A 23,760-nucleotide genomic window follows, 5' to 3' on the forward strand; every position below is an offset into this window, starting at 1 on the left:
AGGTGTGGGAATCCCACACCATCCCAGAAACTGCTGCTCCACACCTCAACCATAAGACAAGGGAGCAAAGTTAGGGACAGAACTTGAACAAATCAAAATGGTGCAAAAGTAGCAGAACATGCCAAAGAGTGGGTTTAGACTGTTCTCTGGCGAAGTTTAAAACAGCTAATGAGCTTTAAGCCTAATTCAACTCTTACGTCTTACCTCAGCGAAATGCTTCAGCCGTTCTTATCCAGAACTGAGATACCTTCTCCTGCAGAACAGATTGCTCCACCAATTATAAACACATGCTCCTAACTCAGCAAGGCCAGCACTGAGTGCTCTCCTAAATGGACTGATGAACTGAACCTAAAAATTCCTAGGTCTTCCACAGCTCACCCATGGCATAGCAGAAAGAAAACTTGGAAGTATACAGGGAAGCTGGTTAATTGCATACTTAGTAAGATCAACTGAGAATGTGAAGATCAAAGAATGTCTTTTTTTCACTCACTTTTCTTATCTGATTTCACTATAATTATGCATATGATAAAGAGGAAGTGAGAAGTAGCATTTTAAAACCTCTCCACAAAATTTTCCCACATTCTGTTTATATATCTTCTCCACATTCTCCAAAGAATAAAAAATACAATCCGTGTATTTATGAAATGGCTACTGAATATCTCACAGCAAAGCACCTGGTTTAGTTTGGCAGGAAATCCACATACATTTCACCTTACCTTCCTAAGTGAAATGTCTAAAAATAAAATTCACATTTTCAGTACAGAGAAAATATTTTTGTACTTAAAATCTTAAAAGTTTAACTAAGTATTCTCCAAATTAGAGATTTTATTAAAAAAAAAAAAAAATAGCAACCTTTGTGAGATAACCATAGACAGAAGTTTGCATAGAAGTGTTTCCTGCCTTCCTGAGGTTTGCAATGGAGCTTATGATTTCCATGTGTGCAGGTGAGGAAACCTCTTTAAAAAAAAAAAAAAAAAAAGAAGAATTCAGCTTGATTTTCTTCTTCATAATTATGCAACAAAATGGAAAATGGATAATTATGCAGCAAAATAAAGCATCAAAGAGAAACCTCCTTTTTCCAGTGTTTAAGTTACAAGAGAGAGGGTAGTGGCATAATAATTATACCTACAGAAATGTCAGTGATGCAGTTCTGTCTCTGGGAAGGCCCACAAGCTGCTGGCAGGAGACTGTCGGCACTTACCAGGCAGCAGCACGAAGCATCTTCTGTTTCATTACCAGACCTGGATTTGTCATTCCCACCACTCTCCATTTCAAAACATTTAGCAGATAGGCAAGGAGAAGACAAGACTGCAGTACACCTTGGTGCTCCTTTGGGATGTTCTGTGCTGTTACAGTGCGTAGGACCAGCACTGATCTGAAGGAAATTTTCATTCTGCCTGATTTTGTACTCCAAAAAAGTACTTTGCATCGCACCCCCACTACTCCAAAGACCCTGTTGCACTACAGGATACCTTGGCACTCCAGCTGACAGCAGGAGCTACCTCACATCTCTTCAGTCTTCTAGCCACAGCATCAGAAACCTTAGAGGAGATTAACTGTGCTGATCCTCATGCACGATTTACAGTTGGGAGTCAAATTCCACATTGCACTCAGCTTGCTCCTACGCTGTCTACTGAGAAAAGGGTTTAGGGGGCGTTTTCATAAGCGGCTTAATCCAATATAAGCTGTTCAGCCTCTGAAAGAGGCAGTTACACCCCCCTTACCCTGTTTCTGACCACAGACTCCCATCTTCCCCCACATGAGCAATAGAACAGCTCTCACTGTGCACCCACAGTGGGCTACATACACACCTTTGACTTTTGTGGGATCCATGCTGTGCAAGTGCCAAGTTGTGGATGTACAGTTTCAGACATAGCAACTTTAAATGCAGGTGCAGCCCACAACCTGTAGCACTGACTGGATTATCAGAAATGCTCAGCTCTAAACAACTCCCATGAATTCAGGTACAAGAATGAAGTCTTCATATTTAGTAGGAAAGCAAGATACTTTAAAAAAACTGGTTGTTACTGTAATGGAAGCTGTTTTCTTCACCCACATCCCCTCTGATAACTGAATTAAATCAGAGACATCATTCTCTCTATTTAGTCTCTTAAACATAAAGCAAGTTTAAATGCTAAGCCTTCCAAAGCGCTTCATTACTGAAAATTAAATATATAGAGCTCCCAAAATTTTTTTTTAAAGAATGTTACTGTTTACATTTTTGGTTGAGAAATGTTCTAAAACAAAGGGAAACAGTAATACTTAATAAAACTCATTCTTTTCCCCTTCCCGTTCTGTCTTCTAATTCCTCCTGGCTGACAATGGAAATACCATTTTCGAAAACAGCTTCAATGGAACACAAATGTTTATAAAAGGACACTAGACACGTTTCTTTATTACTTTCTCATTATACTTATAATGAAGAAATAATTATTTCTAGGTTGTTTCCTGCCAGATGCAGTTCTAGTACCTCTAATAAGATATATCTTAAAATACCTGCTTGGTAGCAAGAAACAAATTTTTTCATCCATACTCATGTTTTCCCTTCTCTTCCTTTTCTCTCTCTTCAAATAACTTCATTGATTTGGACTCTTTCAAAAATACTGGCCTCTTTTTTTGGTAATTTGTTTGGTTTTATTTAGTCCATGATTTGTCATTGATATAATTCACAAAACCACCTTTCTGGAGAAAAAGTGACCACAGGGGGCACCGAAGGTGTGAGAAAGCCTGAGAGAGCATCTGTTTTAATGACAGTGGAGGTAAGACGAGAATCCTCAGACTGTGGTTTCACACCAGCATTAGCCCAGCTCAAAGTACCAATCCAAGCTCCTCACGCCCTCCTTTGTACCAGTGCTAAGATGGGAGCCAGATCAGACAGATCCCACTACTACTAACCAGCCAAAAGGAAACAAGACAAAATTGGGGGTTTAGCTAGAAAAGTCATTTTAGCCTGCTCCCCCACAAGCGCTGAAGTTCTTCTCCACACACAAAGCATGGTAATAAAGAGGGTAAGGGCACTACATTCAGTAGTAATACACTTTTACGGTGGAATCTTAAAAAAAGGTTGCAAAAAGCCCATGAATGCTGCTTGTAGTCTCTCTGGTGCAGACTGCTTCAGAAGATAGCAGGACATAAGCCAACTCCAACCCAGAAGCCTCTCAGAATAAACATGTCCTGAGGCCTGCCTTGCCCAATGCACTTCATCAGCCCTTCAAATATGCCTTGAGTGTTCGAGGCCAGGATTTTTCACAGGTGGATTAATTTTCACCACAAAAGCACTGCTGGCATTGATTTGCAAAGGCATGAATCTATGAAACAAATATTTCAAAGTAATTGCTCAAGAACTCTGGTTATCTGAAATACCTCAAATCTTCACCACTCATCTGGTGATAGACAATGCTGCCACAAATTAATAAAAAAATGAAATACACGTGCATACAGAATCATCTATTTATGAAAAGTTCATTTGATAACCTGCTTCTTAACAGAAAAGAAGATTTTCAAGTTTGCAAATATAAAGCATACTGTGATGTTACTGTTACCTCTCTCATATTTCAAAATAACTTTGAAGAAATACTTGTAGATGTTCTTCTGAGTTCTCCACCCTTCTAGCAGTTTTACTTACCATGGAGATGAGCACCAGCACAAGATGACGATGCAAGACAAAGCAGTACTCAACTAAATTTTTCAATGTATTGAGCTCAGAAGTACAGCTGAGTTCCTCATGCTGTCATCTGCTTCTTCTACCAAACTCCAGTTAAGTTTTTTCCAAGGATGAAAACATATTCACAAACAATGATTTAATTTTGTGTTTCTTTATGTCATCAGATCTCCCATAGAATGCTATGTCAGTTAACAGCAACCTGGATATAGCATTCACAAAAACACTAAGCAAATGTTGACACAACAGCAAGATGACCAGCAGGAAATAACCCAGATCTTCATGCTATTTGAAGATTAATTCAGTAATACCACACTCTTCCTCCAGATCTTTTTCTTGAAAATAGTTATATGAAGACAGTAATAAAAAAAAATACCTACCTCACATGGTGTTTTCCATCCAGAAAGGTACTCTTTCAATACAGAACTATTAGCAAGTGCACCTTGAGTTTGCCTCCTTAAAATTCAGGGAAATTATATTATTTCAAGGGATATTTGTAAATATGTATACGGGCTGCAACAGAATTATTATTTTTAAATACTAAAACTATGCTATTTTTTAAGAAAGCATTCAAAAATTGATGAGCTTTTGGAAAGTTTTCTAAAAAAGGGAATCTCCAATACTTTTGTTTTGCTGCTGTTATTTTTATTTTGAAGAAGCCATCATGCTCTCAATTCCCCTTGCACAAGAAAATGAAAATGGAATTGTTACAAAAAAATATAGTGAACTGTAATGGATATTATCTGGGGTTTTTCTAAATCCTTTTCAGTGGAATAACACGAAAAGCATAAGAAAGTCTAAGAGATACTTTTAGATGCAGTAAGTTATGGACTTAGAAGACAATGTTATTCAATTCTGATGTAAGTACCTACCACATTTCTAACTCATGAAAAAAAATTTATGTTTTGCAAATTCTATCAATTTTACAACAATTGCATTTTTCATTCCCACCAGTTAACACAGAATATAACATTAGCAAAGAGATATCTTTACAGGGTGCTCTGTGCTTCGCATTACTCTCACTTGCCTGGGACGTGGCAAAAATTTACTTTCAGAATCTGATTTGCTCGGAACACGCTGAAACTCTCATCACACTCACATTCTCCAAAATAGCTACATCTTAACTCTGAGGACAGGCCTACAAATGAAGATTGTACAAATCAATGCATATCAGATTATTTCAAAATGGCACATTTTTCCTTCCAGTAAACTTCCAGTTTAAAGTGCACTGAAGTAAATTAAAAACACATATTGGTGTCAGTCGATACCAGTAGAGGTTCTTAAAAAAATGTAAACTCATCTTGGAAGCCCACAGTGAAAGAAATACAATATGCCTTGAAAAAATAAATAAACAAACAAAAAATCATTTTAAAAGATGCTACTGTCATTTAACTTAAAATTTTTCATGGATTTTTTTCCCCCTGTTTTTTGGGGGTTGGTGTCTGGTGGTTAATACTGACCTCCATAACGCTATTTGCCCCTTGGATTTTCATTGAGTATGAAATTTTGTTTAAGCAGTTTTGTTCTTCCAAATATAAATGGAGGAGCTGTACTGCTTATACTTTATTGCTTTACTTCTGTCAGAGTATGAAGGGAAGCACCTCCTTTTCTCCCCACTTAGCACTGACCTGCCCCAAACTTACTGCTGTATAGTCCTGCAGTTGTGTAAGACTTCTACAACTTTGATCATCCTTGGCTTGATCAGTATCATCAGCAGATGTTATACTAAACCTAAGCTTCTCAACATTACAGCTGCTCTTCTTCTAATCTATTATTCAATACTAGGATTAAATAAAACCAAGGGTGAGTTTTGTCCACTGTCTGTATTGCAATTCATAACAGTGCTAGCTACACAACACCTATTTTAGTGCGATCAAGCCCTCTTGGCAAGTCCCAGGAAGACAAAGTACAACTCACCAAAATTCTTTCCTCCGTAATCTTCTAAGTCAAGTCAAGTTATAAGATGTGTGGAAAGTCCATTATCTACTCTGCTATCCAAACAGAACTCTTGGCAGCTTTTGGGATTTGGATGTATAGTGTGCTATAGCACACTGAAAAAGTTTCTCCTAAGTATCTGTAGTATCTATGGGAAAATGTCCCAGATGGGCAATGTGTGTCTCTTACAAAGCCTGTGTCATTTCTTCCATTCTGGCCTTCCCTACATTTCTAACAGAACAAAGAATATGAGAAGTTAGGCTTTGGATAAATTGGATAAATAGATACTGCATACCCTGACATTCTCACATGGCACACGGACAATGAGCTCTGCAGCATTAAGGTACGCTGAGGCCAAATGACATAGAGGAGGTACACAATACAGTGGAAGAATATGGAATTCTGGGCATATAAAAAAGCCGAGTTCATTCAAATTTTTGTAGAAATACCAGTTAAGTCCTACTAAATACATTTGCTTGGTACTATTTTTTTGTAAGGTCCATTCTGAGTGATGAAGATGATGAGATGCCAAAGGCTACACTTGAACACCCTGTAATCAATAACTCTTAGCTCCTGTTAACAGAAGAGCTCTAATCACCTTCCTCATTAAACTATTTACCTCTTTCATTCTATTATCATCCAGTTTACTTGCCTGATCAAAGGGTAATGTAGAGTGGATAACTAAACAGTTTAAAAAGCCTACTTTTTTCACCTTCAAAGACACATGGGAGAAGAAATGCACTACCAACATTCATTTGATGGAGAAAAGTCCATTTTAATAGAAGGAAAAACAGATTCCAGTACCTCTGGTGAGCTCTAAAAGTTCAAGTCACCTTGAAGGGCTGAGGTCTAAGTTTGCTGCCTGTCTCATCTTCATTATTTTCACAATTGCAGTGAAATCCATTAATAGTGGGCTCACAATTGACTACAAACCACACTTCAATTCCTGTGAAGGCAATCTTCCTGAACCAACTTTTTAACTGTTCTTCTCAAACGACTGCATTAGTGGTCAGGGCTGCATCACTGCGATGTGTGGGGGTTTTGCTGCTGCTAACAATGTCTCCAATGAAATGTCAGTGGAGAACTATCTCTGTTTCCATATAAAGATTTCTGTCTTTCTGTCCAGTTTCCTTTACTGTTGATAGATGTGAACTTATCTGAAGTGTTTGGTTAGTTGTAAACCACTACGATATTGTAAAAAGAAAAATATTATTCAACAATGCCAATAGAAAAAAAGAATAAAAAACAAAAAATAGAGTTCTTGTAGAGTTCATCTCACTGAAACTCACCTCTAATAAGCTATTTATTATGAAGAACAACTGTTAACAATAAATTCCTATTTACTTTGTCCACATGTACTTTGGAAAGGTAATTATGGCAATTTCTTCATATACTGCAACATAAAAATATAGTACACTTCAATAAATTAGTCCTAGACTCATAATGATTCATTTTAAATTTAGGCATGGAAGTGTTGGAAGGTACCAGAAATACACTGGGAGATTTAAAATAGGTAACTTTTTCTGTGATATCTTAAAAAATTTCTCCCAAAATGGAAGCATAGAAATAAATATTTTGAATTTATTATTTTTGCAATGCTTTTTTCCTCCTTATAAGTCTTTAAAATTAAACAGAAACGCTAAGTGAATTCAAGTGGCACGTTTAGATCAGTCTTAGCCTTAACTAGTGTTGAACCCACTGAACAATGCAGTAGAAAAAGCTGATTATAAAATCAGTACACAAGGATGGGTGAAAGGAACAGACAACTGTTTCTAATGAATTGTTTAAAGCTCTGCCTGTAAGAAAACATCCTTGGTTTTCATCACAGAGGAAAGCAAAGAGTAACTTCAGTAACTTCTGGTGCAAATACTAGGTTCTCCACACAGTAGGTCACCATTCTTCATGCTAAATGTATTTTATCATTTGCACAATTATAATTGCCAGAGGTTTAACTTTTTTCATTGTGGTTTAACAAATAAATAATCCCTTGTGTATTATCTTCTATTCTAACAATTTGCAACAATGTGACCTAATTGGAGAGGAAAGAGCTACAGCAACCGGCAGTACATCCAAAGATACAAAGTACTTCAGTTAGACATCTTGCACCGGTGCTCCATTTCCAGTTCTGTGATTTGCCACAGTTTTTCTAATGAGCGCTGTAATCTCAGGCATCTTCCAGATGTAAAAGATGAAAAAGGAAAGAACCATAGCTAGACTTTTGAGAGCATCCCTTAACTAAAAGAAAGACTAAGGCAATTGTTTACATCAGTCTATTATAATAAAGTTATGTAAGACAATCCCATTGCATTCTATCATCTATAGTTCATTATTACACATGAAAGAACCATCTGCAATCCAACCTACACACTGTAGCATCTCTTCCCAGGTATCTCCCAGGTCCCGTAAGTTAAAGGTCAGACTCTCAGCCATGAGCTGGCTAAAAGGCTTGGAGAGACAGAGACACGGTGATAGTTTCACCATTATGGGGTTTCTTTTACCCCCGATTCTTGTCCCAGCATAGTCTAGGGCAGTCTTAGTCATGCCTTTTGTTGGCAGCAGCTTGTGGTCTCCATAAGTCCCTTGATCATTATCTGGGCACAGAACCACTCAACACTCACTTGATCTGCCCTGCTGCATAAGACTTTGACAATAGGCTACCAGTCGGATATTCAATCAACTGAGGCTAAGGATTAGTCCAGATAGATCACAGCTGAGAATTTGGCCTTTGATTTTCATTTGTCAGCTGCACAGAAATGCCAACCATTTGGCAAGCCAGACAGATCTGTACAAACACTTCTTGTTCTTATTGGCAACGTTTTCGACCTGGTCTAGGGAAAATAACATTTATGATCAAGACTTCTATCAAGTTTAACTATTCAATTCTTTAATAATGTTGCCTGCTTGCATACTGCAATTTGGTAAGAAAAACGCCTATCTATGCCACAGTTTAAAGGAAATAAGTAGATAGTAAATTAATTTTTTTAGCCTGGGATCCACCTAGAAAGATTACTTTCTTATTTATATCACAGCAGTCCTCAAAAAGGGTGTCTTTCATACACTCAGTGACATGCCACATTCGTCTATGCACAGGAAATGTGGCTTTTTTTGCTTAATTTTGAAGCCACTTTTAAAACAGTGTTGAAAATTTAACTTGACACAAAATTATATAAGGTGGGGAGCGGGGGGGGGCAGTGGAATATGTGTTTAAAGGATATCAGGAGTGTAACTGAAAAGTATGGAGGGGGGAAAAAGAGAAAAACAAACCAAAACCCAAACCTCAAAGCATCCAAAGAAAAAAACAATTCAAATAAAAAGTTGAACATTGTGGTCTGGTTCCCATCTACTACAATTGACGTAATTTAGGAATAAATCCTCTCAAGCTGGTCAGCAAGGTCAAAGAAGAATTGCCCACTTAAGATTACCTTACCAAACAAGAAAATCCAATTTTGAGAATTACATCAGATTTCAGATTTTACAAGCTTCACTTATTCTTAGTTTGGTGTGAGAATTTCCCAGGTTAAAATGCAAAATAACGCTTAGTAAAAATATATGGAGCTCTACAACTCCTTTGCATACCTTTCCTCGAGTTGCACTCTCCCAGGCTGGACTCTCTTCCCTTTTGCCGCTATTGATTTTCTTTCCCTCATTCTGTCAATTTTAATCTAGCAGGGAAAAGTCCTTTTCCAGCAACCACTGTCAAAATATTCAGGACATAGACCTCACACTCAGAGAATGCCATGTCCAGACAGCAGTGCTGGGTGCCTCAGGCATTTGTAATAGCCAACATGCATATTCCTAGCAGTCAGATGTGTTCCACTGCACAGCTGTGCACCTCTGCCTCTGATTTTTTTCAGGTGCATGTTCCTCCCAAATGCAAGTTCTGTGCAGCCAGAGTAGTTTTTCTCAAGCAAGTGCTGGCTCATTGCTGGCTGAAGGGAGGAAGACCCATTACTGTTACCCATTACTCTGTTAAGAGTTAACTAATTATCCCCACTAACTCCAGCCTTTAGAATGGGAAAGTAGCACACAGCTTTTATAAATAAGAATTACTGACCTTTTTAAATAGTTTCAAAAGAAGAAACTCTGCATCAAATGTGAGTATAATTTAGGAACTACTACATAGCAGCAAAACTACATTAGACTTTCTGATTTTTCCATGGTATCCTTGGATAGATAGACCACCCAGTAGACCATGTTAAATGCTCCGAAGGTAACAGGAAATAAAATGCGTGCATATTTGTCTATCTTACTCGTGCCAGAGTGGGAGGCGGGGGGAGGAGGTGGTGGTATGACAGCAGATGGCTTTGCAGATGCTCCTAAAGTATTAGGTGTGGTGGTCTGAATCCGCTCCAGTCTAGATCCAAGCAAGTGCTGAATGGAAGGGGATCCAGCTGTGGCATGCTGGGATACAAATCCAGTCAAAATTGGGGTAGAAGGAGGAGCAGGAGGGGTAGCTCTTGCAGAAGATAATGTCTCCGATGCGTTGATTCGTGTGAAAGGGTTGGGACTTGATGCAGAAAGGGAGTGGGGTGTAATGTCAGAAGACCCCTGAGCTACAGAGGGAGGCTGGACAGAGCTGTGCCTTGTGTCAATTCGGCTTCCACCATCAGCTTCAGATTGTACTGTGGCATTCATTCTTTTCCTCACATTTGAATTGGCATCTGTACTCTGCAAAGTTACAAAAAAATACTTGTCATTCTTAAAATAAACACTCAAACAAAAGCCATGGAAACTATAATCAAGCACTATCCGAGTAATACTCATTAATTTAACCAGCAGCTTGATCCTGAAGAACAAAAATACCAAAAACTCATGAAAATACATTTATATAATAGCATATAAAGTGACAAACAAGAGTTCCTTTTACCTGTGGCTGGAATATTGGAGTGAAGACATCTAAATGCATCACACTCCATGTGATGCAGCATCTATACAAACTGAATACCATGAAGCTAAGGATTCTCAGGCTGGAGTCACAGCTTTTTCCAGGCTCAAGCCCAAAACAAAATTCTCTAATGTCTATTTCTCTGATGATATAAAAACAGCCTAGATGAAACTTACCAGCCATGCAAGTTTATTTATGCTTTATATGTCCAGAAAAATACTACCAGATACTAAGAACTCTAGTCTTCTACAGAAGAGGCTGTTAAAATACAAGTATTCAGCAAACCAAGTTACCACATTGCTGCTCTTTCAGAAATAAAGCCAGTGTTTTTTCACATCAACCATAGGCAATAAATTCACCAGGCACAACTGAAACAGAGAATAGATTAGTCTTTAATCAACTACTCCTCTCCATTCATTAAGTAAGAGAAGTGGTGAATCCTCCATCACTTGGTATCTTCAGGCAAGTCTGGATGGCTTTCTGAAAGATTTTCTTCAACCAAATAATACTTATTAGGCTGCATGAGAAACTGAAATGCAGATAAGGAAGTACAGGAATAGGAAGTCCATCAGAGTTTAATATGCTATTGACTTTTGGGAGTGGAACTTGGCCTCTGCCTTTCCTCTCTGCACTTAAGAGGAAGACTAACCTCTCCTGAACTTCCTTCTGGAAACGTATCTAAAGAATTCTAACCTTCAGCCCTGCACCTAAATATGATGTAAAACATGTAATACTTTGGATATAATATGTGAATATCTTCTAATTAAGAAACTAACTGCTTGCCAGAAGACAAAGACTTAAGGACAAATAGGGTACACAGGTCTAAAAACAGACAGCATGAAACAACCTCTTGTTATACATAAAAAAATCCTATGTTTTACACCTTTCTGATGATACTATTCCCAAGCATTGCCCTGCACCATACTGACTGTGTCTTTGGCTCCCCTTTCCTCCACCCTTCCCAGAAAACCCTGCCAAAGCTCACAGCACAAATCAAAAGGAGAGAAAGCAAGCAGTGATGTCTTTCCTCCTTCATCTAACAGCAGGTCTCTCTAGCCAAGTGACAAAGCAGTTAACAGAGAGCAGGTTAGGTGTTATTCAAGGTACTAGTAGTACCTTGAGCTCTGACAAGAGTGACAGTGTGTCTGTCTGCTACACCAGTTATGCTTCCCTGTTCTGCTCAAGGAAACAGAGAAATTGAAGCCGAAAGGAAATCTAAAAAAAAATCTTAAAAAAATCAAATCACTTGATAGTATTCCCATCATGACCAGAATGCTGGTCCCTAATCCTGTTAATTGCAGTACAAATCTGTCACTGGCAATACTGTTGGCCTGAATTTATCTGAAACTATGTCAAAGCTTTATGCCTGTTCATGGCTGATGTATTTGCCAGCTCACAGTTGATATATCAAAGAATCCCTCTTAAATTTCAGTTTTCCTTCCTGCACAGAAGCATGTCAATCCCTTTTATTTATTGTTCTGCATCTGCAATCCCAAGAAGAGAACTGGAAACAACACAAGGAGAAAGTGATTTTTCCTGAAAGAAACACTAATCTTACTGCTCGATAGAGAAGCCTGAGTCACTCTTTGTGAAGTGCAGAAATACACACAGGTGTGCAAATTGGATACTTTCATACTAGGGTCGTCAATAGGAATAGTAAAGCCATTTTCAAGACTGCTAAATTGAAATTATAAAGTACAATCAGGATGCAGGTACGTTTACTAGAGACTTGGTAATACCTGACGGAGTGCTGCATGTCACTTGAAGGCTTGCAAAGCTAAGGAGATGGAAGTCATCAATATTCACTACCCAAAACAACATCTCTGCACCATGGAGAAGCTGGCACTAGTCAGTGAGAGGAGGTGAGTTTATCTTCTACATGCGGATCCTTGGACAACCTGGCTTTGCTCAAGTATGTGTCACCCACTGTAAAGCTCTCAAGCAGTGCCTGGGAAACAAAAATCCATAGGCTGGGACAGGGTTTGTAAAGTAGATCTGCACTGGAATCAAGACATGTCTCAGTTCCTTCCTGTTCTCTGCCTACATTAGACAAGTAGTTTAGAAGTGCTGCTGCTGGAGAATAGAATTACCACATCTTCAGTCACTCCACATGCAACCATAAAAAATAGTTCAAAGAGTAAAACAATAAATTAGGCGCAATTAATTTACAGAGGCACTATTTTATGTTCTTGCTCACTTGTACTGTCACCTGTTTTCAACAACCATCTCAGTATACTTCCCTTTTGTGCACCATCAACTACAGACACAGGTAAGACAGGTAACAGTCAGGCTCCTTACCTTCCAGTCATCTCCATTTCTTTTGTAAGAACTTGTTTCCATCAATATATTTGCACAATACCTCATCTTCACCCCCACTTCAACTGTCATCTAAATGACCAAATCAAACCTGTTGCTACTGGATTCACTACTTATTTTTCATTACAGTCTCTATTCTAGAATAGAATTATCTATACTATTTCAAATTGTCAATGTCCACCTGCGTGGAAGCCTACTGGGCATTTGCTTTCTTGTCATGACCCAGGAAACTTCCAACACTTCAGAAATCTTAAGTTTAGAGAAACACAAATTTCTCATAACATACACATAAATATACACATAAAACCCAAATACATAACATTGTAAGATCAAAAAATAACACAGCATAACAAGCACCAAAAATATGGGTGCATTTTTTGTTAATTCTCTGGAAACCACCTTCTCATCACTCAGACCATGGAAATCAGAAATGGCCTTTCTAACACACTCCACAATGTATCACAGAAACCCAGTTGTTCTTGCACAATGTCACCGTAATAGTTTGGATTTGTGTTGTTGATTAGAATCTTGTTCTTGAAAGGTTCTGAAACAAGCATTTTCCAAGGAGCACCCAGATCCATGCCCTGTCAAAGCTGAACAGAATGCACTCTCCTTGTCAGGATGACCTCACCAGCACATTGACCATCATGGCCCCTCATTTATCCTTTCCTTGCATTTGTTTTACTGAAGATAGTATCATGACAATAGCTTCTTCTCCTCGTTCAAAGCACTCAGGTATCCCTCCTTGTTGAGTTGTCCAGCTGAAAAGTTTCTAGCAAAAGTTCTTAATACTGGTTGTATACATAGGGCCCTTATATATTTCTCTATTCAACGCTGCAAAGATGACTCACTTCTTTCTACATTAGTCTACTCTTCCTCTGTACAGAAGCTATCTCTGTATTATAGGTTAGCACAATTTTGTTTTCTAGATATAGAGAAATGTAAAATGTTTTTTCCCCGCCCTAACCGTGGCGTAGGTTGGGGGGGGGAGACAAGGACCAATCAGAAAGCAGGCTGGAATATTGACAGCTAAGTTGACCAATGAGAACTGTCAGTGTGACTTTGGAAGGAACATTTAAAACTTATCTGCAGCTGACTGCCCACTCTCTTGCTTCAGTGACTTGCCATGAGGTAACAAGGTGGGCCAGGCCCGGCCCGGGTCAGGCTCTGCTGCCTCTCTGGGCGGCTGGGCCAGGCCTGGCCGGGGTCTGGGGGCCGCTGCCCGCACAGGGAAGGCCTGGGCCGGCTGAGCCCCTTTCCCTTGCTTGGGGACAGGGGAGAGGGGCAGCTGCAGCTCGGCAGTGCGGGGCCATGTGCTCAGACCATGGCAGAAGGGGCCAAAACATGGCCCAGCTTAATCACCGCTGGCAGCGGAGAAAGCAAGCCTGCAGCTCCATAACAACTCTGAGCTGGACCGCCTTAGATGAGACCAAGGGGTGGAAAAAGAGACATTTGCTGGTTTCTTCCACCAGCTCGGCGTGTGCACATGGCTTTGCAAGCCCGGGCAAAAAATTTAACCTTTTCTTAGCAATACAGAACTTTTAAAGCACAATTCTTCCTTGAGAGAAAGAAGAAAGAAGAAAACAGAAGGTACATGGAAAAGACACTGCATGAAGTCAGTTAGATGAGAAGTGAAAGAACTAATAAGATTGGAATAGGATTGAAGAAGTGGACATTTTTAACCGGACTCTTCTAAGGTAAATTATGAAGAAATGAACTGTTCTTTGCAGCATTCTTAGTATTATTTTGGGTAGAATGCTATTCTAATCAAAATTAAGGACTGGTGTAATAGAGATTTATTTGGGAACTTTGAAACCCCCGTTCCTGAGTCAAAAAGGAGGTCTCAGCCTTTTGAGACAAAGATAATTTTAGATAAGAAGAAGTATTGGTAAATAATACCCCAGATACACTGAGAAGCTCTGCAGATAGAACATCACAGTCTGCGAAAACACCGGGCGGCAGCGGATGTGTGTGTGAGCAAACATCTTCACAAAAGATCTTAGAAGGACTCTTCTCCTAAAATAATGTGTAGTTATGTCTAAGTAGTGAAACTGACTGAAAATCCTAAGTTGTGTCTTTCTATGTTGTTCAAAAAGAAGGAAAGAAGCATGTTTTTTAAAGTTTCATTCTGTTTTAGTTTTTTTCCAGCTTTCTTTTTTTTCCTATTCTTTTAGTGTGTGTTAATAAAATCATTTTTTATTAATTTTTAATCTTAAGCCGGCTTTGTTTATTTTTCTCCTAATCTCTCCCTCCCACAAAAATATTAACACTAAAATCCCTACATTAATTAGTGTTTCTGCCTGGTTTTATTAAATTAAAACCATTACACTCTGTAGCAACTCTACATCATCTGAAGATTAGTGACAAGGTCACTAATAAAAATATCGAACAAGCCTGTTTCTGTGGAAAGCCTTAAAGGACCAAATTCTGTTGTAAAACAAAGTAGAATACAAGACTCAGTTTGTATTAGGAAAACATTTCACAGTCATTTCAGTTATTGTATATACCCCTAGTAAAAGAATAATGCAATAATGACAATCTGACCAGCAAAATTATAAATGTATGCAAAGTACTTGCTACCTCCCAAAATTATTTCACTTTATCTTTTTTAAAACAACAGCAAGAAACACAAAACTACTGCCTTTTAGTTTGGAAGCACTGATTAGGTTTGCATGGCAAGGTTTGCATGGCAGAAGGACCACAGGAGTGGCTTCTGCAAGAAGCTGCCAGAAACTTCTCCTGTGTCTGACAAACACACCTGCATCCCGTGGAGGATCCCATGCCGGAGTGTGGAGCAGCCTGTTTTTGAAGGACTGCACTCCATGGAAGGGATCCACACTGAGCAGCTCAAGACAAACTGCAGAGCCTGAGAAAGAGTCACATTGGAAAAGTTCATGGAGGACTGTCTCCCCCAGGAGGGACCTCTCACTTGAGCAAGGCAAGAGTGTGAAGATTCTTCCTGCTGAGGAGGAAGGAGTGGCAGAGATAACTCACAATGAACTGACTGTAACTACCATTTCCCATCCCCCTGAACCACTGTAGGGTAGGAGATTAATTCAGGAGTAAAATTAAGCACAGGAAGAAGGCTGCAGGGAAGATGTTTTAAGATTCAGTTTTCGATTTTCTCATTACCCTACTCTGCTTTGACTAGTTATAAATTAAACTAATTTTCCCCAAGTCAAGTCTGTTTTGCCCATTATGGTAATTGGTGAGCGATCTCCCCCATCCTTATCTTGACCCCTAAGCCTTTTGTTATATTTTCTCTACCCTGTGCATTTTAGGAGGGGAGTGATAGAGCAGCTTTGGTGGGCACCTGATGTTCAGCCAGGGTCAACCCATCACAGGCACAAAACCAAGAAATATAACATGAAAATCAAATAGAAGCCAAATGAAAATGCAAGCCAAGATAGGAAGAGATTATCTATGTAAGGATTCTTTTATGAGGGCAAGTCAGGAGACCACTCAATTGTCCTGAGCCAACAGGACTGCCGTGCTAGTCCAGACAGAGCTCCACAGGAAATACTGAGTGCACATTTTTCACACTTTTACTCTAGATTGAGAAAGGTTCTGATTTTCTGGAGGCATTTCAGTAATATTTTCAGGAGACATTTAAAACTGTGTAACTCAGGAATGCAAAATGGGAGCCTGGAAACTATCATAACATCCAGTCCATTACACCGTGCAGTGCCAGGCTTAATAGAACTGATAAAGATTGCCCATCTATAAAAACAACAAATTCTGCTTACGTAAATGATGCCTCACCTCTCCTTTGAAATAGCCCATCCATCTGATAGGTCTAATCCATTGGTCCAACCAATTTTGCACACACCAGAAACTCTGATCGTAACCACCACAAAATCAGAAGTTTTAAGGAATTTGCTCTGTTATATCCTCCCTCAAGAGGAAACCTTCTTGCTATAGATCCTGTCAGGAGATTTCAGCCTATGAACCTTCACTGGCAGAAACACTATAGATAAGTTTCAAAATTTTGGGTGATTTGAGTGCACAAATCCTGTCTGTGCATGAACAAAGTACTCCAGAGCTCTGAGAATACATATGTTGTCCTAATTGTAAGACGTCGTCATTGGCTAAGGCTCTGTGGTTAGGTGGGATACACTAATGCCTATTTTAACAGCCAAGATCAGCAACAGTGGAAACTAAATTCCAGCCTTGATGGGAGTTCAAACATTTATCACCAAAACTTTGATCATGCGGTAGAGGTAGATAGGGTGAGTGTAGTAAAGCCAAGGAATTGACCAAATACGGGAAAATGTGGACTACAGTCATTTTCAGAAGAGCTTGATAATCACTTCTCCTTTCTATCCAAATGAATGTTTCCTTAGTAAATACAACTTAAAAACAAAACAAAACACCTGCTCAGTAAAACAAGTTTAGAAAACTCCCATCCTATGCATAAGCATACTTCACTGAGGAAGAAGGAGACTGTAGGATAGGACAGGAGGTTCAAATTCAGTCAGACAAACTTTGTCACATATCATGCAATGTGCAAAAATGTTTTTGAAGTATTTACTGCTTTAAAAGGCATAGAGATTTTACTTTAATTTTAAGTATCATATGCTATTTCTCATGTGTTTTATCTTTAAAATAACTAATTAGGGAAAGAATAATTGAATACAAATTCTTTCTAAATGCCCTTTTGCTAGTCCTGGAACAGAAAGTCCATTTGGCATCAAGATAGGACATCTAAACCAACCTCCTTACATGTGTGTGTAAAATGTGGTAATTAATGCTTGTATCCTTCCCTTGACCAGTGGATTCACATGCAATTAACAATGAATAATACAATGAAAGATGCTGTTAGCACAGTTCAGGATAAGCCTATAAATTTATTGTAAAATACTGTGGCAGATTTGTGGAGTAAGTTTGATGGTCAGCTTCAATGACAGAATGTATAAAACAAACAAAATAATCCCTACAACAAATCTATTGCCAAAAATCAACTCACTCATCATTTGCTTTTCCATTTAAGCTCAACTTCGATGGATACTGCTGTTTACTACAGCACTAAAATAATGCACAAATATGAGCCGATCTAAATTCTTCAATATTTAACATGGTTTATACACCATAAACAGCTGCTCACATAATGTGGAAATTCTGAAACTATTTCTAAGTCTATATAAGCCTCAACTTGAGCCAAAAAAAAATAAAGTACTGGATTGTTTTGTATGTATTACCAGTTTTTGACAAGCAAAGCAATTTTGCACTTCAATGAAGTCAAGATTGCAAATTTAGCATGAAGTGAAGTAGCATGCAGCAGCTGAGCTGAGGTTCAAGGGAAGGGGATCATCAGCACAGCAATATGCAGTACTGAACTGACAAACTTAGTCATCTTATTACAGAACAAAGTGAGCTGGTAACAACCACACTGCATATTTCCTATGATAAGGCCAACCTAGAATCTGTAAAACAAACAAGAACATAATTTAAGTCACAAGCCAAGTCCTGGGGAGAACGCAGCAATGATAAAAGTTACCAGAACATCAGGGAACTTAATCCTTAGGACTGTATTTAAAAACAAAAGCAGTGAGAACACTGCAAGCTGTGAGAAACTCTCGTGTTGGTACAGCATTGTACAGTCAGCTGTTCCATGCAACTCAAGAGCATCTTTCTGTAGCCTGTTAGTGCTCTACATAGCAGCTTTAAATCAGTCTCTGTAATTTTAAATTTCTGCACAGTTTTTATGATGGACACATCCTTTTGAGATGTGAATCTAAAATAAGCAGCTCTTATTGCCTGAGCTAACACCGCATCAGTAGTACTCAGCATGGAAAATCCCCTTCTTAGGCCCTCTGATCACTAGGAAGCGCAACCATCATCAACTCCTGAAAAACAGGTGCACATAAAACTAGAACCATAATCAATGGCAATATAATTCAGATGTATTCTTCTACTCTTCCTCAGGACTCCTTGGAAAAAAACTCAGCAGTTGTGGTGTTGGATATAAGACACTTCTGAAGACCTGTGTCAGGCCCACCCTGTGACAGAGCTTCACAGCATCACTATGCAAGATCCCAGAGCTGCTTTTGCACTCTTTGTTTACTCAAGTGGAGAGTTCACTGCTGCAGGTCAATACATTTTCTAGTTCACAACAGGTCTTTGCCAGAGGATATCACTAAAATGGTATCTCTCTCTGGGACCAAGGTAGTACAATATTAAAAGCACTAGCTTCTCTTTTCCCAGGGATAAATGCACAGCAGAATTTACAAGTCACAACACCACCATCTGGTACCAGTTCTAGTGGGAGAGAGAGCTAACACTTTGACATTCAGCAAGCAGCTGTCAAAGCTGGAGAGAAATGCCCTGGGTAGGATCACAGCCTAAATTACATGCCTTCAGAGAAGCCACCCAACTGTACCCAGCACTTCCAGCTCTGAGCTCTTTCCTGCGGCAAGACAGCTAAGTCAGACTGTAAAAAAGACACTCACAAAAAGACTCTGTCCTCCTCTGCTGTAACCCAGCAACCAGGATGGGAACATGGGTATGGTGGTAGGAGACCACTTCTCAAATCTGCCCTAACTGTCACAGGGACAACAACACAGGCTTTTCACATCTCGAGCGTTTCACCACCAGGGCACTGGATAGTGTAGGACAAGTGATCATCCTTCCTTGCTAGAGATGCTGCTTTCTCCACACTTCAGTCTTGCCCTCCCACTGCAGGGCATGCACAGACAAGCAGGCTCCGGAATCAATTCCTCTCCTTCTCCATGACCCCTTATAAATTATTTAACATAACAAGAGCAGCTTCAATAGAACTTAACATGCCAAGGACTACCTAGCCATCTGGCTACTAATCTAATTCTCCAATATTGAAAAGGCAGGACTCAAGTCTGTTCAGACTCCCATGTGGGGTTTGTGGGAGTCTGTATCTAACAGGCATGCTGGCCACTGAGTTGAAACAGGGTAGGTATCCACCTAAGATGCACGGAAAACACTAAAGAAGCAGCAAGTCAGTTCTATACATGCATACCCAGGGAAATTTAGTAATTAAGCCTTTCAGGTGTCTAATCACCATTTTGCATACTTCATCTCCCTAAGTAAAAAATAAAACCCAAACACAAAACCAACCAGTCAAAAAAAAATCCTGAAAAGAGCACCACAGTCAGAGAAGTTTTAAAATTGCAAAGAATTTTAATTGTTTATTAGAATAATCAGCATGTAACAGTGAAGTGTTAGCAGAACAAAATCAAAAGTGAATGGTCAATAAACATCATTATGCTTTTCTGTTAATTTCCAAGGATACAATTAGCATCTTTCATGACAGCACTACTAAAACTTCAATGAGACACAGGTAAATTAATATATAGGAGAGTCAGTAATGTATTATATGAGAGCATGGGCTTCCCAAACCGGGAAAACTCAATTAAGCCAAGCAAAAATTCATGCGAAAATTGGAAGGCTTAGAGCAACCAAAGTCTGACATCACTTACTATTTAGCTGCAACAACAAAATTGTTTGTGTGCTAATTTAGTAATATTTACTATTAAAATCTACCATTGTGGTTTTTATCCTTACCAATCTTTCCTAAGAAAACAGTCTGTTCTGGTAGGACATTGTATAGCCTGCCAAATTCACACTATTTGACATTTATCAGGGAAGCAGCATGTTGTCATCAGTGTAAATAATGCTGAATCCCAAATCCCACTGAGTCACCATATTGACCTGCTGCGAGCAAAAGCAAAACTTGGAGGAGAAATCTACCCTGTTTTACTACTATGTTGCAGAGCCAGTCAATCAGAATTTTACTGGAATAATACAAGAGATTTTGGGTTGCCTTACAGAGCCCTGGAATATAACCAAGTAAAAGCTCCACCTGCCACAAACACAATGAATTCTAGTCCATAGCTCTAGCAGTACAAAGAGCAGCACAAATTATTTGGAAAGAAAAAAACAAAGGGGAGATAAGTTATAAGAGCCAGTCCACCATCCACTCTGCTCATTTTGCAATCTGAATAATGTGATGGGAGGGGAAAAGAGACAAAAGCACTTGATTCTATGTTTTACCACTAGATGGGCATAAAAGTGCACAAAGTAGAAGAAAAGTGAACAAGGTTATTAAAGAAACATAAATTACAAAAACCTTTTTTAAATAAATGGATGCCAAAATTATGCCAAATAAACCCATTCACCTGTGTGCTGCCTAAAAGCTTTACACATGTAAACGTGTATATATATATGTATGTATATGTATTTAAATGTAAGTATGCATATATATGATTCTTAAGCACTGGTGTGCACAATTCTTAGAGATTTATTTATATTATGACAAAATGAAAGAACTGAAAACATAACTATGGTGGGGAACAAATCTATTAGCCTAAGTCATGTCCTGATGAACTGGAGAGGTAATTTGTGTAACATCTCTGAAAGGAAAAAGAATGGTTGATCAGGAGCCAAGGACCTTAGTTATTTTCTCTATCTTCCAATTTTTATTGACCTTAAAGCTGTAGTAAAATTTGCTTTAGTAGTTTGCTGAAAGTGCTTGAAACACTCATTGCCTTGTAGATTTTCCCAAGCCTCTCAATGCTTATTTCTTTTGATTCCAAATTTCCTTGCATAAAAATGATGTCAGCCAGAAATCTCACATACAGCTGGGAAACTCAAATGAGATTTTGTGTCATTGGATGCACCAGTATTGAAAACTTTGTGGAGAGGAAACAAAACTAAAATTTAAATATAAATACATGAAATGGTTTAAGTGGAAAATATGAAGAGTCTTGTGTTCAGACATCATCTCATATTAACCATCACAGGGAGAACTATAAACTCCCCAACAATTTTCAGTGTAAGGGTTGATGCTGCACAATCTGAAAATTTTATCCCTGTCACCAAAAAGGATTGCCCTGACTCAATGATTCTGAAATGCTACCACATATTTTTGACTATGTAACATTTCCCTCTACAAAAAAAGATTTTTAAAAGGGAGGAAATTGCCATTATATCAGTAGAAAATCTATCTGAATGCCTGCAACTGGTATTGGCAGGAAATTAACTTATTATTAAACAGAAGCATGCATTGTATATTCTAATGAAAAACATATAAGGAATGTATTTTTTTAGAGCATGACAGTCTGTTTTTCTAGTAGGTCATCACAGTGACAGAGAAAGACAATACTATTTAAATAAAGTCTTCCTCTAAAATACAGTCAGGTATTTTAGCATCAGATGAGTAACAGCCAAATATATCTTTCATATTTCCTTGTCTACATTGTGACAGATCATTCCCATACTTACAGAAATTTGAAGAATTATCAATTATAACATTTCTTAGTAAGGCTTGGAGAAGATTTCACTCCAGAAGGATCTTTTTGTTATCCATCAGGTGCTGCAGCTTAACTCCTGCTTCTTTTTGTGTACATTAAAAAAAAAAAATCACAACAAACCCAACCTCCCCCCCCAAAAAATCATTTCCACTACAATAAGAAAAAACTTCATTGTCCACCTTTAAATCCCAACAGTTTTGATCAAACACCTTGCCATTTTTTATCTCCATTATAACTGAATCCTGGAATTCAGTGGAGTTTACATTACAGTTAAATTGGGTCAGAATCCAGGCACAAACCCCATACTACACTGCCTACTTCCATTAATTACTCTACTCACTTTACAGTAGAGAAATGTTCCTACTTACAGTTTAAATTGATTCCACAACCTAACCATGTTAAAGGCAGAGTAATATCAGGTTGTTGAAGAGAAACAATTTTTTTTTATTAGAACTTTAATTTGTGCTATCTAAAAAGATGTATTATGTGAAATATTAAAAAACAAATAAATTTTATGTCTTACATTTATGCCCAAGTCATATTTTTGAGCACATATTTAGCATTATACATTATGAATAGTGTCTGTTGATCAGTAGAACTGTCTAAGTCTAGTGAACCAAGTAAAAAAGCAAAAACAAAAAACCCACAAAAAAAAACAAATAAACCAAAACACAAAACCAAAAAAAATCCAAAAAGGAACCAAAAAATAAACCCAAACAAACCAACCAAACAAAAGAAAGCAAAAAAACCTACAATGAAAACCAACAAAAAAAGCCCCAAATGAACACAAAATACCTCTCACAAACAAACAAACAAACAAACAAACAAAAACATAAAGCAGCAAAATAACAAAAAGGCAAATAAGATCAATGAAGCACAAAAAGCCCTACAAAAAATTGTACTTGAGCATCACAGCTAACAAAATATTTCATGAACCATTTTGGATCTATTCTATATTCAGTATCCAAACACTGAAACTTCCCAATAAGTCACTGGAACCTTCTCCCAAGTGATCAATCTCTCCTATCTTTCAAGTAGCATTTAATACAAAATGTGGCAGTTGTTTATGACCTGCATCCATTCTCATCATTTAAACCTGATGCTAGCATACCTTGACTGCAAATCATCAACAACAAAAATGTTGACTAATGAAATTAGAGCCGCAGAAAATTGTTTACATGTCAAAGAAATTGTCTACATGGCACAGCAGCCTCCATTTGTATGGTCTTGTCCTTATATTTAGATTAAATCTATGCATTTCTTGAGCCTGACGTCTTTCATTAGGATCTGAGTTTAAATGCACTGCCCGAAAAACACCCAAACTGTAACATCCTAGGGAGTGGAGAAGTAGTGAAGCAGAAAAAAATGGTCTTTATACTTAAAACCTGAAATGGTGTCTTGAGTGTAGAACTGTTTAAGTCACACAAAAGATATAGGCTATGCATCCACCGAAGGAGTCCAGTAACCAGACCTGTGGCCCAAGTATTGCCATCAAGACCAAGCTACTCTTCAGATACTTCCATTCATATATGAGGCAGGAGGATTTAGCTCCACTTCACTATTGCTGGGACAAAGGAAGTTATTATTCTACTACTCCAAAGAAGGAGCAAAGCTGTACTACTCTAGGTCTGGTAGGCTTTTTGTACCTCTCCATTACATCTATGTATTCAAATAGAAGT

At 38.3% G+C, this 23,760-nt stretch overlaps 1 protein-coding gene across 3 annotated transcripts in view; it reads right to left on the reverse strand.

Moving 5' to 3' along the window:
* Positions 1–995: 995 nt before the first annotated feature.
* Positions 996–23,760, reverse strand: part of GABRA4 (gamma-aminobutyric acid type A receptor subunit alpha4) — a 46,354-nt gene continuing 23,589 nt past the window's right edge. For 2 of the 3 annotated variants that reach the window (XM_040064832.2, XM_040064834.2), the window contains one exon: positions 8,380–10,264. In XM_040064832.2, coding sequence (XP_039920766.1) covers positions 9,728–10,264 — 537 coding nt within the window. In that variant the 3' untranslated portion in view covers positions 8,380–9,727. Of the gene's footprint in view, positions 4,800–8,379; positions 10,265–23,760 lie in introns of those variants that run through there. The other variant, XR_005700914.2, reaches the window with a different exon arrangement.

This window comes from Hirundo rustica, chromosome 5, assembly GCF_015227805.2.
Source record: "Hirundo rustica isolate bHirRus1 chromosome 5, bHirRus1.pri.v3, whole genome shotgun sequence".
Taxonomy (NCBI): Eukaryota; Metazoa; Chordata; class Aves; order Passeriformes; family Hirundinidae; genus Hirundo; species Hirundo rustica.